The sequence below is a fragment of the Candoia aspera genome, chromosome 2 (assembly GCF_035149785.1).
Source record: "Candoia aspera isolate rCanAsp1 chromosome 2, rCanAsp1.hap2, whole genome shotgun sequence".
NCBI lineage: Eukaryota > Metazoa > Chordata > Lepidosauria > Squamata > Boidae > Candoia > Candoia aspera.
Window position 1 is genome coordinate 12,540,019 of NC_086154.1, and position 16,244 is coordinate 12,556,262.

The 16,244-nt window shown below is 45.2% G+C and overlaps 1 protein-coding gene across 1 annotated transcript; it reads right to left on the reverse strand.

Moving 5' to 3' along the window:
- Positions 1–110: 110 nt before the first annotated feature.
- On the reverse strand, positions 111–5,462 carry ZBTB12 (zinc finger and BTB domain containing 12). The gene is made up of 2 exons (XM_063296283.1): positions 4,889–5,462; positions 111–2,398 (listed from the first exon to the last, which is right to left on the reverse strand). Exons 1-2 carry the CDS (start codon positions 5,383–5,385, stop codon positions 1,366–1,368), a joined length of 1,530 nt encoding a protein of 509 aa, XP_063152353.1. The 5' UTR covers positions 5,386–5,462; the 3' UTR covers positions 111–1,365.
- Between the last annotated feature and the right edge of the window lie 10,782 nt (positions 5,463–16,244).

Here is a 16,244-nt window from a genome sequence, read left to right on the forward strand (position 1 = left end):
GGTTTTCTTCCTGTTCCGCTGTTACTGTTTCTTTCCTAATAAAACAAAAGAAAAAAAACGATACTGTGCTCATCACAGCCATTTTCTAAACGACAATGCTCGGTATTCATCTGCTTCCTCCATAAATCGATGCCTTGTGCCTAGAAACGCCAAATCATGTGACAACCACAAGTTGCCCAGAGAGCTCTCTCTCTCGTTTTGCTTCTGTTGGCCGGCAGAAGGGGCCACTGAGACCTGCGAAGGCCTGCTCCTCATCTTGACTACCATATTCTAAGCTTATATTCACAGCCACGCGGACAATGAACTTCCTGTGTATCGGCTGTTCTTCCCAAAATGTCGCAGGGGGATGAAGGCTGCACTTCTGTGATGCAACTACGGAGGAGGAGCAGAAGACAACCAGCCCTGCTACTTTCTCCAGCAGATCCCTTGGGACAGACCAGCCTGTTTATCCCTTCGCTCCTCTGCCGCTTCCTGTAGAATTATTGCCTTTTTTATATCTGGATAAAATTGCACTAGTGGGCTGTTCTCTCAAACATCACAGTAGAGACTTTCTTTGCCCAAATGACTTCACCCTCAGCAAGGGTCACCCATGAAGTTTAGGTGGCTGCCAACTTTCCTTCCACTGTTTTAGGTTCTCAAAGGCTTCGGATGTCCTAAAGCCTCGTCTATAGGGTCTTCGTTGACCTGTTCTTGTGGCTGAGTGATGACAAGAAGATCAGAGAGAAGGTCCAAGGCAACAGACGGCTGGCAGCATTTAATAACTGTATCGTATGCTGGTGGAGATCAATCCCCTCTACGCCATACTGCTTAAGGTTTTCCCCCCCGTTTCTTTGGCTGAGATGGAGCAAGGTCTCATCCATGTCACTTCAGGGGAGGAGGAGGTATCTCAAGTGAGATTCCCCTCCTCAGACAACCCAAAGCCACAATCCTACCACGCCTACTTGGAAGGCAGCCCCACCCACTCCCATAGGACTTCTAAGCGAACACTGGATGGGGTTGGGCTGTAAAAGAGGTAGCCGTTTTTGATAATGGGGCATAAGGGTCCTGCGCAGGATGAGGACAGATCCCAGGAATCCCCTCTCCTACCACTTTCTATTCCAACTAATTAGATCCCTCTCACTTCCCAGACTATCCAGGAACTTCCCTTCATGGTACAGTCTACTCTGCTAATCCACTAGCCGCTTCCCACACCCATCCAAAGAATCCAGGGCTTCCACCCCTCTAGCACACTAGCACTAATCCTATCCCACAAAACTCAGGGATCCTGGCTCGTTACCCCTACATCTAATCCCTATAGCCCGCGTCCCTCCCTCAGAGCTCAGGCGTCCCCCTTTCCATTTCCCACCGCTACCCCTTCTTCCTCCTTCAACGTATGAGGACATTGATCTCGGTCACGCTGGCTTCCATGACGTTCTCAGCTGTAGTTTTGCCGTGCTGTTCCTTGAGGTGGCGGCGAATTGCAGGCTTGTGGGCAAAGCGCACATCGCAGTAAGAGCAGCGGTATGGCCTCTCACCACTATGGAGGTTCATGTGATCATGGAGCGTGGACTTCTGAGTGAAGCACTTCCCGCAGATGGTGCAGGAATGTGATTTCACCCCACGGTGAACATTCATATGCCGGTTGAGGTTGCTGCTGTGGTTGAACTGCTTGCCGCACCGAGGGCACATGAAAATGAAGTGATGGGCCCGCATATGGAAGACAAGCTTCTCCACCCCCTGGAAGACCTCCTCACACTTGGTGCAACAGATGATTCTTGAGATCCCGCTACCTCCCCCTAGTGTTCCTGAACTGCTACCTCTCCCTACCACAGGAAAGGTGGAGAAGGGACGACCACTCAGTCCTGCAAGTACCAGTCCCATCCCACCGCTGCTGCTCTGGCACTCAGCAGCAACAGCTGCTGCCTCACTGGTCTCCTCCAAGTAGCCTCCTCCAGGGATGATCAGGAGGCCTTTACCTACAGCATCCTCAGAGAGGCTGTAGGAGGCCTTTACCACACCATGCTGAGGTTTCTCTGGTGTAGATTCTGGAGAAGACTCAATGCCTTCTGCCACTGTAGAGTTGACTTGAGGCTCTTCCTGGTCTCCAGATTCAGCTTTGTTCCACCCTGCTGGAGGAGATAATTCTTTGTCCCAAGCTTGTGGTGAACTTTCCTTGTTCCAACTTTGCTGGGGAGATGCATCTTTGCTCCAGCTGGTGCCCATCTGCTGCTGTTGCTGCTGCTGCTGCTTCTTCTGCCGCTGGGCCACTTCCATGGCTGATTCAATCTTCACAATGCAAATATCAGAGACAGAATCTTCATACCCATAATCCTCCTCTTGCTCCTCCTCTTCCTCTTCCGCCTTCATCTCCAACTCTTCTTCCAATGGGAACTCTAGTTTAACAGGCCGCTGAATGGACCTATCAGCCATAAAAACACAAATGTTAGAACATTAGGAAGAGAGTTTGAGACATGGGTAATGCCGCTGTCTTACAAGGAATCAGACCATTGATTCATTATTGCAAGCCAATAGTCTCAAGTCTAATGGGTTTCATCCATCTCTAGAGGCAGACAATTCTTCTCAGAACAGCAAAGTGGGGAACTGAATGTGTAACCTTCCATTAAACCACAGGCCTTCTTTCCTAGTTTGAGGTTACTCCTTGACAATACACTCCAAAAGGAAGATTTTAATCAACATTCACATGTTATGGGTTTCCTTTTCATAACAAAGATGAAAACTGACGAAAGAGGCAAATGTGCATGGGATAACCCACCAGAAGATAGCAAGGTATGGCATCAACCAGGACCAGAAGCTGGAAAGGAGCTGGCAAGATCTACAGACAATGGGTCCTTTCAAAGCAATACATGACTCTTCCCATGCCCAGCAGTGTGGACCATTTGCTCCTATACGAATCATTAATGTCAACTTGGTGAGGGGCAACTATGTTTGAGCTATGGGTCACTTGGCCATGGAGTGGTGTGCTGAGGTCCAAATCAAAAAGTGGGTTGGGCCCCATAAACAATTCTCCCTCAAAACCAGTAACTCTCTTCAGCAAATGCTACTTAAAGATAATGCTCCCCAAATGTTGAACTTTTTCAAACAAGTTTGCTGGCTTACTTATTTATGCAATCTATCTACTACCTAAAATCTGCCAGACTCTAGTTGACCACTGAGCTTCAGTGTGGAAACCAAAAACTGCATTGCTGAATTCTAGAGATGGTTCCAAGGCACACAAAGATGTGCCTTGTATGTGAGCATGCAAGTACACGGGTCCGTGTGTTGCTGTCTGTGCGAACGTGTGCGCATGCTCTAAGAAACATCAATCCCTGACTAGAATTTTCTTACAGATTCTTCTACATGTTCTTTACCTTCAGAGTTTAAGTAGACACAATTTAAAAAATGCATTTGCTCTCTCAATTTCCTTTCTTACAGAAGTTTCCATTAAGTAAATCCTAACTCAATATTAAACTTTCATGCAAATAATGTCTTTAACTTCACGCCTTTGCTGCTGTTGTTTTTATGTATCAGATTTTTATTGGGGAAATTAAAAAGTACCATCAATGTTAATCTTCTGAGAATCTGTCTTATATACACTATGGGATATCTTATTCACATTTTATCCTTCTGCTTTTGGGGTCTGCTCTAACTATTTTGTTCTTTGACTAGACATTTAACTGCTGTTGTGTCTTCTGGTCAAACTATTTTAAGCTGAATGGCAAGGCATGGATCCTTGGGGAAAAAATAGTGCTGTTTTTGATGACAGCAGGAGTTGAAAGGCGAGCATTTGCAGGGTTTTGAAATGTTAGCTGGCTAGCTTGCTCTAAGTCATCTGCTTAGATATTGGGTACGATTCTTGTTTTGCTTTTCAACAGCCTTTCATTATGAGGAGTCATTGTGTCTGGGGGAATCTGCCCAAATGCCCATTGGACTATGTATAAATCCTGCATCCCTGGCTGACACCCTCAAGAACTGCACCCAACCCAAATCAATAGTATTGGGCTTAGTGGATCAATGGTTTGATTCGATATAAGGCAAATTCTTTTCTCTCCCTGTATCTGGATCGGCCTTGCACAACGAACGCTCCCAATAGGTGGCTATCGCCCCTCAAAGGTCCACAGCCAACACAGCTACTGATCTAGGTAGTTCCATGGATGGAGAACATCCCTAGGGTTGAACCACAAAAGTGTGACTTGCTACTAGATCACAGGTCCAGAACTGTTTCTCATGGCAAGCATGCCCCCACTCAAATCAGAGGATGCCACATGTAACCCAGCCCATTCGTTAAAAAATGATGGCAGCTCTACTGTCAACCACAACAGTATTTTTCCAGTGGATTCACCACTACGATGCTGCATCTATCTCTGTGATAGCCAAATCCCATATTACAACCTTCTTGTGATTACAGTCTCAGGAACTCCCAAGCTATACTATTTATGCAATTCTGAGCACGTACGATAAACATGTTTCATTTAATCAAATTAATTACGCAGGATAGACAAGACCAAAGCTGCTATTTCTTTGGCTGCCCAGATATGGTGCTATTACCTTACTTACCCAATATATTCCTTATAGCACACAGTTAAAGAAATACTATTAAGAACAACCTTTAAACAGCTTGTGTTGGTCGCCTGTGGTGAGTAAGAATCACCTCCAGGTGACCAGGCTGGGAACTTTTTTCAAGAAGTTGGTTCTTTCTATGGATTTATTTTTCCTTTTAGGAAGAGACTTGGACTAGCAGGAAAGGGGGCACCCAAACGGGGTAAAAGCTTTTTGCAAGGTTAATTAATTTATTTGCAAGATTAATTGTAATTAATGGAGGGAGCTGGCTTATGGAATCGCCAAGGGCCAGAAACAACTGAATGGATAATTCGATTCATTTTGCAAGGCTCTGAGGAATTCTTCAGCAAACCTCTTGCGTGAGTGCACTTTGTTGGACGAGGTGGAGCAGCCCACTACGCTGGAAGACTTGAATCTCCGGTAGCCTCCAAATTTGGCCGTCTCTTCCTTGAGGTTGATCTTGGGTTCGATGAACTGGGACAGGGCATTTCGACATTTTTCCACCACGTGCTCCATCTGTAGGTAGCTGGCAGCTGTCAGATAGTTCACAATGTCCCTGACGGCAAATTCTAGCGCGCCGGTGTAACAAGAGAGAAGAAGGTCGGCTACGATCTTGGCACTGTGCATGAGGGAAACCTGGAGTTCGGAGGAAGGGTTGAGCAGGAACTGGTCTCTAAGGAAGGGGGAGCAGGCCGCTAGGATGACTTTGTGGCCCCGGAACTTGAGGCTGTCCGCCACGATGGTGACGTCACAGAAACGCTCCTCAAAGCGCAGCTGATTCATGTTGCGCAGGGTGGCTGCCTCGTGGCCAGGCAGCTGAAAGCGAAGGAGCTCCACGCCAGATGCCATTGGCTCTCGCAAGGCGGAAGAGAGGGCCAAATTCCACACCGGGAGGAAAAGCAGAAGAGGCTGAGGGCCAGGGTCAAAGGAAACAGAGACACTGAAAAAGAGGGAGAGGAGAACACTGGATTTAAGACTGTAAATAAGCTCACTTTGGGCAAAGAGGACCCCTGTCCTCCCCCAACCCTCAAGGCTTCACACAAGGTGCTAAAACACCACTTGATTTATCTGGTTTGGTATTAGCAGGTTGCACGGACTCACTCTAGTTTACGGCTTAGTGAAATATATGGATCCAGTTTACGCCACAAGCCACAGTTAAGCAAATTAAGCTTTAGCACAATCTGTGAGCCAAAGGAAGATTATTTTTTTCCTCAGCCTTGTCATCAAACCTACCCATTTTTTTTTGAAACTGATTCCCACCTTTAATAATACCTTTTTCAAGGTTATACACGGCTGATACACTAATATTTCTTTTCCCTTTTCCCTCTCCTTTGACTTGCTTTCTCCATCTCGCTTGCCTCCATCCTGATCTTATACGTGACAAATCCTGTATTTGTTTACACGTAATTTCTTCTAAGATTAAGCATGCATTTTATAGCTCAAAGCTCAGTGAAGTCAGTTAGGCTTACTTCTGAACAAATAGGCTTAGAATCTGTACTATATGCAACTTAGAACTGTACCAACATAAGGAATACCAAAATCCCAAACGAATGAATGAAAAACACATTTAAAGCACCATCAAATCCATGTGATGCTCAAGAAGTTTCACTATGGTCTTTATTTAAGATTGTGTCCTAAAACATCCTAGGGCAATACAACAATTGTAAACTGGGTTGGTTCTTTGATTAATATGTCCCCCCAAAATAAGGCCTTTGTCAGATCTCACGTAACCAAAGCAATCCCTTCTCTCAATCAGCAGACTCTAATCTGCTTTTCCCTCAAATGCCTCCATTTTAGCCCGCCTACACTTCACCCCAGCCCTGGCCAGTTTCTTTCATGGGTATACAAAGCACATTTCATTCTGAATCCTGGACCAATTGCAATCTACTACAGCTATTTATTTAGGGCCCTATCGTACATTGCCACTCTCGATTTCTCTTTCATTGCTAGTTTGCACTTGTATTTACTTCAAGCTGTTGCAGTAATCTCTTTGAAGCAGCATCTCCATGGGTAAATCCACACATGTGAGTCCTACCCAACTAATCATCCCCTAATTGGGATTATGGGAACTAAACAAAAAACAAAATCCAAAATATTGGTTGAGTTCACACAGTATGTCAAGTCATCGTGAGGTTTGTTTGGTTTTAGCTTACCGTGTTGTTTTGCCTTTGTGGCTTATAAACTAAGGCTTAATGGCTTGGCATGAAATATATATCCATCCTGAAGCTTCTGCACCATTTTTAGAATCAGAGCAATCAAGCATGTCATCTGTACCCTAAGTTGTGGTTCATTTTAAATTGAAACATCTCTCAGGTGGAAGTTTGTTTCAAACAATGGTTAAAACTAACCATAATTTGGCTGGGATCACACCACATACTAAGCTATAAACTAGAGCTTTACAAACTACTACATAAACATTCTAAATCTAAACAAGCTGCATGATGATTTAGCACAGGGTTGACCTATCTGCATTGCAGAACTCCAAGCCACCACTAGGTGACTGCAAAGAAGCCTGGGAAATAGAATTAGTCTTTGCTGCCATCTAATGGTTGGATGGTGTTCTGCAGTCCAAATACAGCAACCCTAATTTACAGTAGCATGATGTATGAATCCAGCCTTTCCTTAAGTTTCAATGATACCTCAAGTTTCTGATTGCTTCATCATTCATGTAGTGCAGGAATATTGGGGGTAAAAGAAGCCAAACAGATTAAACACATTTTTGTTCCAAAAAGTTAGAACTTATTGTGACATTCAAACACAGCCTCCGTCCTGGTTCATACAACACATCAAGGCGCATAGGATCGATTAGATTTTGGCTTGGGGTGTTAAGGGAATCCAGCCAATAATGTTACTCTGCTCCTTAGTTCAGTGCCTGCATGCAATATAATCTACAAATCTGGCCTTCCCTTGCAAACATCAATGCCTATACTGCATATTTTGATTATGTGGCATTAAGTAATTTTCAACTCCTAGTGGCCATGTAGATTTCCTTCATGATGAATACTGCATACAGGTAGTCCTCGCTGAACAATCATTTGTTTAGTGACGGTGCTGGAAAAAATGACTTACGACCGGTCCTCACACGACCATCACAGCATCCCCACAGTCATGTGATTGCAATTTGGGCACTTAGCAACAGGTTCACATTTACGACCACTGCAGCATCCCACAGTCACATGATTGCCATTTTCAACCTTCCTGGCAGGCTTCTGGCAAGGAAAATCAATGGGGAACCATGTGATTTGCTTAACTACCACATGGCTCACTTAACACCTACATGGCTCACTTAATGCCTGCAGTGATTCACTTAACAACTGCCTCAAAAAAGGTCATAAAATTGGGTCAGATTTGCTGAATGACCACTTCGCTTAGCAACCAAAATTCCAGTCCCAATTGTGGTCGTTAAGCGAGGACTACCTGTATACCTATACAGCAGGGTTTCTCAGCCTTAACAACTTTTAAGATGTGCGGACTTCAACTCCTGCTATACAGAAAAAGAGAAGCACACATGTAGGCCTGTATCCTCAGCTCATTTCCCCAAAGTGTTTACTATGTGCTGCTCATCTTTCACCTAATAAGGTGTCTGTATGTTTAATTTAAAGAGTCCACATTTGAGGCATCAGCCAACAGACAGGCCATCCAGTGCACAAGCATCCTTACGTGCGCACAAACTCCAGCTTGAACTATTTTGCTGCCCAGAAGTTGCAAGCGTGGAGCGCTTGCAAGAAAAACTGTGATTTAACTCTAGGAGTGATGACTGGAGAGGTGTGGCATTAACTCCACCAAAGGCAGCGCCCCGGGAAGGGGCAAAGCCGCGGGGCGCGCACACACAGACACGCCCACGTGGAAGTGTGCCCCGCTGCTCCTGGGCTTTCCCAACCGGGTGCCCTCCCAGAGCGCAGGACCTCCGAAGGCGGAGACCCCGGGAGGTCGGAAGCGCTTCCTCGTCCGCGAAGCCCGAGCGCGGGCAGGCTCCGCGCCGCTTCCTCGCCTCTGAAAAAGGCGGGAATCTTCTTCTCTCCCTTGCAGCACAAAGCGGGACCTGCAACCTCGCGCGGGCTCGCAGGAAAGGCTTGCACTTGCCTCCCCTCCGCTCGTCTGCACGCTTTCCAACACCGGGATCCCTCGCGAGGCTCCCCGCTCGCCTGCCCAGTTGCGCGCAACCACCCGCTCGGCTGCTGCTCTCCGACTCTCTTTCGCCCTGTGCACGCTCCTTTCTTCTTTGCAAAGAGCCAGAGATCCCCCGCCTCCCGGGTGCCGCCCCCGCCCCCCATTCCCCAGCCTCTCCTTCCTGCCCCTCACCTGGATCGCGGTTCCCCCTCTCTTGGAGGAGAGGGGACGGCCCCAAATCGCCAAAAAGAAGGCAAGCCAAGAGAAAGGAATTAAAGGGGCCTCGTTAAAGGGCCAGAAATGGGGGGGGCAATATTTGTCAGCCAGACAGAAAAAGAAAAAACTCCGAAAAGGGTCAATGAAAGAAGGAGGGAAGAGGCAGAAAGAACTTCATTGCATTGTGGGAGAATCCACCCGTGGATCCTTTAAATGCCCACCCTCTTCCCCTTTAAGGCCAGTGACGTCATAAGCACGCGCCTCGAGGGCAGAGGGGAGGGGCGCATTCTTCAGCCTCCTCCAAATCACCTTGGCAACTAATCCCCCCTCCTTGGAAACCGCTTTTGTAGAGATGGGGGGCTTCCTCTCCACCCTCTTAGGAGAAAAGCACGAGGTTTCCAAAGGGGAAGATGGGCGGGAAAGAGAGGAAAGCGTTCCGGCTAGGCCGTGGTTGAACAGCAGCTCCGTCCCCTTCCGAGAGGCGCTCTGGCTGGGATGGCAGCGTCCACGCGCAGCCTCTGAAATCCGCCAGGAAAACTCTCCAGCCCGTCCTCGTTGCAGAGCTCGTCCGACTGCAACGAACTTCGGTTTTCTCATCAAGTGCCATTGCTCAACCACCAGCTTCCCGTATCAGATAGTCAACTATTAACAGCGTCATTAGATTTTACTAGTCCTGCAACTGCCTAAACTGACATTTAAGAGCATCTCCTGTTCTGAATTTGCGCTTACCTCCAAATGAGTATTTTATTCCTTTATTTTATTATTTCTTTTATCCACTTCCCAGGCATTTGGAGGTTCCTAGCTAAAGGCTGGCCATTATTAGTGGCAGAAATCATCAAAACGCAACAAATTTAGTTTTTCTCGTCCAGTGCAGTTGTTTTATGTATATTTTAATGTAATTTTTATCTGGCTATGTTTTAATGCTATTTATTGTAAACCGCCCAGAGTCCCCCATTGGGGGAGATGGGCGGTGATATAAATTTAATAAATAAATAAACAAACAAACAAACAAACAACTTCCCACGGTAGTTTTCCAATTGTTAACACGTTCGTTGAATTTGCTTCCCAGGCATTTGGAAGTTCCCAGCTAAACAGTGGCTGGGAAGTTTCCACTTCTTCCACCAACCTAGTTACCTTCTGGAATATGGAGGTTGTGGTGTGGGCACCTTGTAATAACTTCTTGACCACAGATCAGACTTACCAAGGACCTCCAGAAGATGAAGTGGCAGGGAAAAAAATTATGGTAGAAGGATAGCATAGGTAGTATAGACGTTAAGGTACTTTATGTTACTTTTTTTGTTTTGATTATTGTAATGATGGTTATTTCCAGTGACTAGAAAAATCATTATTGTGTTTTAACTTGATATACAGACATTGGGTATGTCCTCTGCTCAAATTTGGTAATGGGAGTGGCATATAAGCAAATAAACCCAGTAAATAAAAAGATGCCTGTGGTGGAAAATGAATAGCGAATACAATTGAACATATGTATGAACCCTTATTTGGGTTTATGTTATAAAATAAGGGCAGCAAAATGTCAATATTACCCTGCCCTTATTGCATCAGTGAAATGCCATCCGAAAACCTTGTTTTAATACAGTAACTTGTACCCTACTGGGGTAGAGTTGGTAGATCTTCCTTTAGAAACAGATGTGCAAGACATTTTGACAAAGTCGCTTTTGTTTGCTTAGAATTGGACACCGTATTGATAGTACCCAAAGAGATAACTGGGCTAACAATTTTCCAAATAACTAGGGATTCTTTCAATCTTAATGACTGTAAAGGTGTGAACCATTTGAATTCTACCACTAGTGAGCTTGACCTCATCCTTCCTGGCACCTTTGGGTGGCTAAGGTGGGAGTGAGGGAATGGGTTTGAGAAGTGGTCAATGCCTTTTTGAGGGAGAGAGGTGATTCCTGCAGCTATGGTAAACTCTTGAAGAGGCTATCTCTCAACCCCACAGTCTTAGACAATTTCCATCCATTATTATGGAAGATCTTGGAGAAGGTAGTGGGGCTTCAGCTGTAAAAAATCCTGGATGAAGCTGATTATCTGGATCCAGCTCAGAGCCAGGTGTGAGACAGAAACAGCACTGGCTACTTTTGTGAATGACATTCTTTGAGACTTGGATGTTGGGAATGCAGCTTTCCTTCTCCTAGATTTCTCAGCTGCTTTTGATACCATCAATCATGATATCTTTCTGGAACACCTACAGGAATTGGGACTGGTGGCACTGTATTACAGTTCTCCTTCCTGAGTGGGTGGTATCATTCAATCATGATGAGAGATTAATGAGGCCCATAGCCTCCTGTACATGGGGTACTGCACACCTTGATAGCCCCCCATACCATATTACATGAAGCCATCTGAGGATGTCAGCTGTCAGTTCAAGGTGAAATATCAATATGCTAATGATATCCAAATATTCATCTTTATACAGAGCTGTAGAGATGCTGTGGAAGTTCTCACTCAGTATCTGGCAGCTGTAAGACTGGGTGAGATGAAACAAGTTGAAATTGAATCCCAGCAAGAAAGAGAAATGATTTGTCCAGTGGTAGATTGGTGGGCTTCCCTGTTGGTTCTGGAGGGGGTGACATGGTCTCCAAAGGAGTAGGTCCACAACTTGGCAGTGCTCCTGCATTCATAGCTCCACCTAAATCAACAGATGGAAGCTGTGATGCCTTTGCAGAGCTGCAGCTGGGGTGTGAGATTACCACAATCCTCTCCAGCTTGAAGACTACCTGGAAACCATAATTAATGCAGGATGAAGCAGCCTGCACACTGACTAGTATGAACTTGCTCGGCAGTATGGTGCTTACATTGCAAGTACTCGACTGGCTTCCAGTAGGATTACAAGGGTAGTTCAAGGTGCTAGCATTAATCCATAAAGCCCTAAATGGGATACATATGTGACCATCTCTTATAAGTGGACTCTGGCCAACCTGTTTGTTCTCCTCATGAGAAGAACTTCCCAAGAGATGAAAGGAATGGTGTGGAACCAGTGCTTCCAGTTGCTGCCCTGGCCCTCTGAAATAAGCCCCCCTCTGAGATCCAGTTAGCCTCTACTTTAGTCATCTTCTGAAAAAGCTGTAAAAAATAGCTTGTGAAAGAAAAGTAAATAAAAATTACATTAAATTAAAAAATTAGACTGAAATAACAAAATGATGCCTGTGCTTTGCCTGCCATCTGTTTGGCAGTCTTAATTTTATATTGGTTTCAGAGAGTATTGTGATGCAGTTTTATGGTTCTATTGTTGCCCAGAGATTGCTACTGTGGCAGAAAGCAATGGAAAATTACTTTCCATCACCATTATACAATTCCATAATTCCATTACACAAATAATGGAAAATAAATAAATGTTGTTTCTAGCACTTTCAGAAATGATGAGGGGTGAAGATCTGTGCAATACAGAAGAGATTTAACTAATAAAATTGTGAAGAACTTGGAAAAGACATTTGTGCTATGAAAGTGTGTGTGTGGGGGGGAACATTCCATGGACTCTTTTGGAACTGTCAGAGGCTTGTTCCAGAAACCATAAAATGTTTCTGGTTCCTCTCCTCTGTCATGAAATGTGCAGGAGGGAGGGGGGTTGGATTGATTGCTGCTTGGGAGCAGAGACATCGCCAGCAGACACTGCAGAGATGGGACTGAACTGTTTTGGCAATTGCCTTATCTGCAATTAACACCAACCCGAGGAATGAAGCCTGGGAACTGAGTTGTAAAACCGAAAGCAGTTGCAAGGATTCAGTTTCAAAAGAAAGGTGGGAAGACGTGATGAGTTTAAGGGAGGGATCCAGGGAATCTCATTCACTTGTGTCTTTGAATGGCAAGGGGCTGTATCTTAATCAAATTTCCTTCCTAAACCCTAAATGGCTTATAGTGAGGATTATTGCTATTGAGATATCGGACCCCACATTCCTCACAGAAACGTCGTTGAACTCATCTCTTGTCAGGCACAGTCAGCTTCCTCAGTGGTGGAAAATCCTGTGAGTTGTAATCTAGCAATACGCCTTAGGTGTAATGAAAGAAAAGAAAATGCAAAAAAAAAAAAAAAAAAACACCAACCCCCAAACCATCAAACCCAAAAAGGGGAGAACTGAGGGGATAAGGTCTCAGCGGGCAGGTAATGGCGTTCCGTGAGTCATGCTGGCCACATGACCACGGAAGCGTCTATGGACAAACGCCGGCTCTTCGGCTTTGAAACGGAGATGAGCACCGCCCCCTAGAGTTGGACTCGACTGGACTTAATGTCAAGGGAAACCTTTACCTTTACCTGTAATGTAGAAGGTTTTCTGTGGAGGTCTCCTAAACTCTGGAGCTCTCCCTTTATGAATTCACCTGCTAGTAAACCTGAGAGTATTTAGGTACCAGTTTAAAAAACAAGTTTCTTTTCCTAATCTTTTAAGGTAACCAGAGGCAAAAAGAGGACCTTTTAATAGTTTAGTAGGGGAGCAGCTGAGCAGAAGAGGAAATTTCAGCAGACATCACTACAGCTTCTGGATTTCTTCTATACTTTCTGTCATATATATTTATCTGGAAACTTAAATCAACAGCTGAGCTCCTCTTCAGGAGCTCCAGTGTGTAAAATTAGGTGAGCAACTAAGGAGGAAGAAGGTTAACAAACTGCGATGCTCCTTTCCATTGAAAGAACCGGAGGCCATTCTTCTTGAAATCTCAGGAAGTTGAAGAACATAGAGCTCTCTGTGAAGGCCTCTGAGGAGGACAGGCTCCAGGAAGTTGTCAAGGAGAGGAGGACCTCAAGGAGGAAGTAGTGTTGCAAGAATGTGGGATGAGTCAGGTGGTGGTCCATGTAAGTGGACCACCACCTGACCAAAGGAAGAGTCTGGGAGGCTGTTGGTCTGTCCCACAGAGAAGATAAGTAAGTGGTAATTGGAATTGGGAGAAGGTAGAATTGCTTAATACCTTCTCTGAATCTGTCTTCTTTCAAAAGAGGAAGAGGGCCCTTCCTAAACCAGCTGAACAAAGGGGAAGGGGGAATGGAGTGCAGTATTGAGGAAGGCCCTTGAATCCATCCCCTTGCTTACTTTGGGGATCCAAATAAAACATCCCCAAAGGAAGACTCTACGGTGATAACCACAACATAGTGTGATGATACCAAAATGACAACATGCACACAGTAATATCATCCTATAAATGCCAGGATCATGTATTTATGCCCCAACATCTGATGCAAGTAAATAAGTTATGGCATTTGCATGATGATGTCCACATTTTGTCATTTTCCCCCTTTCCTCCCTGTAGGCATCTACGAGCTGTCTAGCTTCTGAATGAATACCATCAAAATCTTCTGCAGCAATTGATTCCACGGTTGATTGGCTCTTTCCAGTAGAGTGTTTTTCCTAACATTCCTAACAATTCCTCACATTCAATAGGAAATCCATTGATGTAAATATAGAACAGCCATTTCTAAAGCCAAATGAAATGTGCTGCTATCAAATACGCTATCTGGTAGATTTCAGAAGTCTGCCATCTCTCAAAAATACTCGCCCCTGTAATCGTACTGACTTTGAAATGTGGAATTACTGCATTGAGATTTTTACAACAGTTTTTGGCATGATATAATTTGGCCTATTTTCCAGCTGCGGTCCGGAAGAGATATTTCTGAATATGTGAAAGTTTACTCTCAGATAAACATCCTAAAATTACAGTGGCAATTTAACTATGGCTATAAAAACAAGGCCCTTAGTAATGATTTAACAAGTGTGAAGTTTGAAATGTTTTGTGCGGTATCTATTAATTGATTTTATCTTCCAAACTTTTATCTTTTGCTAAACCTTTCAATTATATATGTACTTTGCTATTTTGGCCCTTTGGTCGTAATAAATGGGATACACAACGAGAATAAAGACTTGTATGTAATGTTTTCTATGACCCTCTGATGGAAGAACCTATTTATCCTGCCCCTCTTTTCAAGGCTAAACCTAATGGGTTCCCTCCATCTGTCCTCTGGGGTTCCAGACCCTTGGTGGTTCTGTCTTTCTTTGCACTTCATCTGGTGTAACGATTGCCTATTCAAAATCACCATCAGACTCACACAGGGCTTTCACTGATACCTGATTTAATAATGAATAGTATGCAGGATCACAAACAAAGCTGAGGATAGTAAAAGCGCGGGATTTCTCCCAGTAAAACCCCAAGCAGCTTCCAGTCCCTCCCCCCAAAGTCAGTACAGTTCCATTCCCTGCAGGTGCCCCTAATGGTTCCTGCCGGTCTGCGGGAAACATCCTTGACCAGGCGAGATAACCCAAACATGCATTCTTCACTCCTCGCATCGCAGCCTGGTACCAGGAACAGGAGCAGCCCCCTCCCGGACAGCGACTCGTGTCAGCCCCATGGCGTGGGAACCCGTTACGATGTTTTCCAGGAACATTGGAACAGGGACCGTGACATCTGGTTTGCCTGGGCCCTTCTTAAAGTATGTTGCTGGATACTTTAATTTTGCCTTTTACAAATCCAACTATTAGTGTTTCTCCACCTTGGGAAATTTCAAACGTGTGCGCATCGGAAAGTTCCCGAGGTTGAGAAGCTCTGTATTACAGGCTTCTCCTCTTTTGCTTCTGACCAGGTGATGTGACAAACTGGAAGTATTCTAACTTAGGACAGTTTTCCACCTGCCTTCTCCTATCTGGCCTCTGGGGGGTGCAATTGTGTCACCCGTTTTTCTCCTCAGTAATACACCTGTCCCATTCCCCGGCCTGCTTCTGCCAAGTGCATGAAGGTCGCGCTCCCATTTTCTTGCAATTCTCAGCCTCGCAAGGAAGTCCAGACAACCAGCAGCAGTAGCTCTATCTTTATGGTAAGGTTACCTGAACAGAATCTTGCAAATCCGACAGCACATCTTGCAACAGAATCTTGCAAATCTTTTACTCTCCCAAAAACTAGGGAGGGTCCCTTCTGAGACGCTTTCGCCACCCCGCCTCCTCAGGACTCAAATTCTGTTTATCAGATGGTGGACTAGGCTGGGCTCTTCCTCCCCTCTCCCGAGGTTATTCCCGCAGGCCATTACAGAAGTTCACCTGCTGCCCCGTTTAGTCAGCTTCTGTACATGGAGGGGGAACTGGGATTCCTGTGTGGGGCAGAGATGGAAGTGTCAGAATAGGGACCCAGATTCTAGTCCTTGCTTAGCCACAGAAACGTGTGTGTGTGTGTGTGTGTGTGTGTCTGGGCCAGTCCCTCTCTCGCGCAAGTCAGTGGGTGTAGCAGGGAAGATGCAGGAGACCCAGGTTTAAGTCCACCCTCAGCCACATTGGATCAGTTCCTTCCTGTCTGCCCCAAAGCCATGGGGCGGTATTTCAGTGCAGTAAAATATGGCCCATGTTTCAAAGTCAGTACCATTACAGGGGCAATAACTTTGACAGATG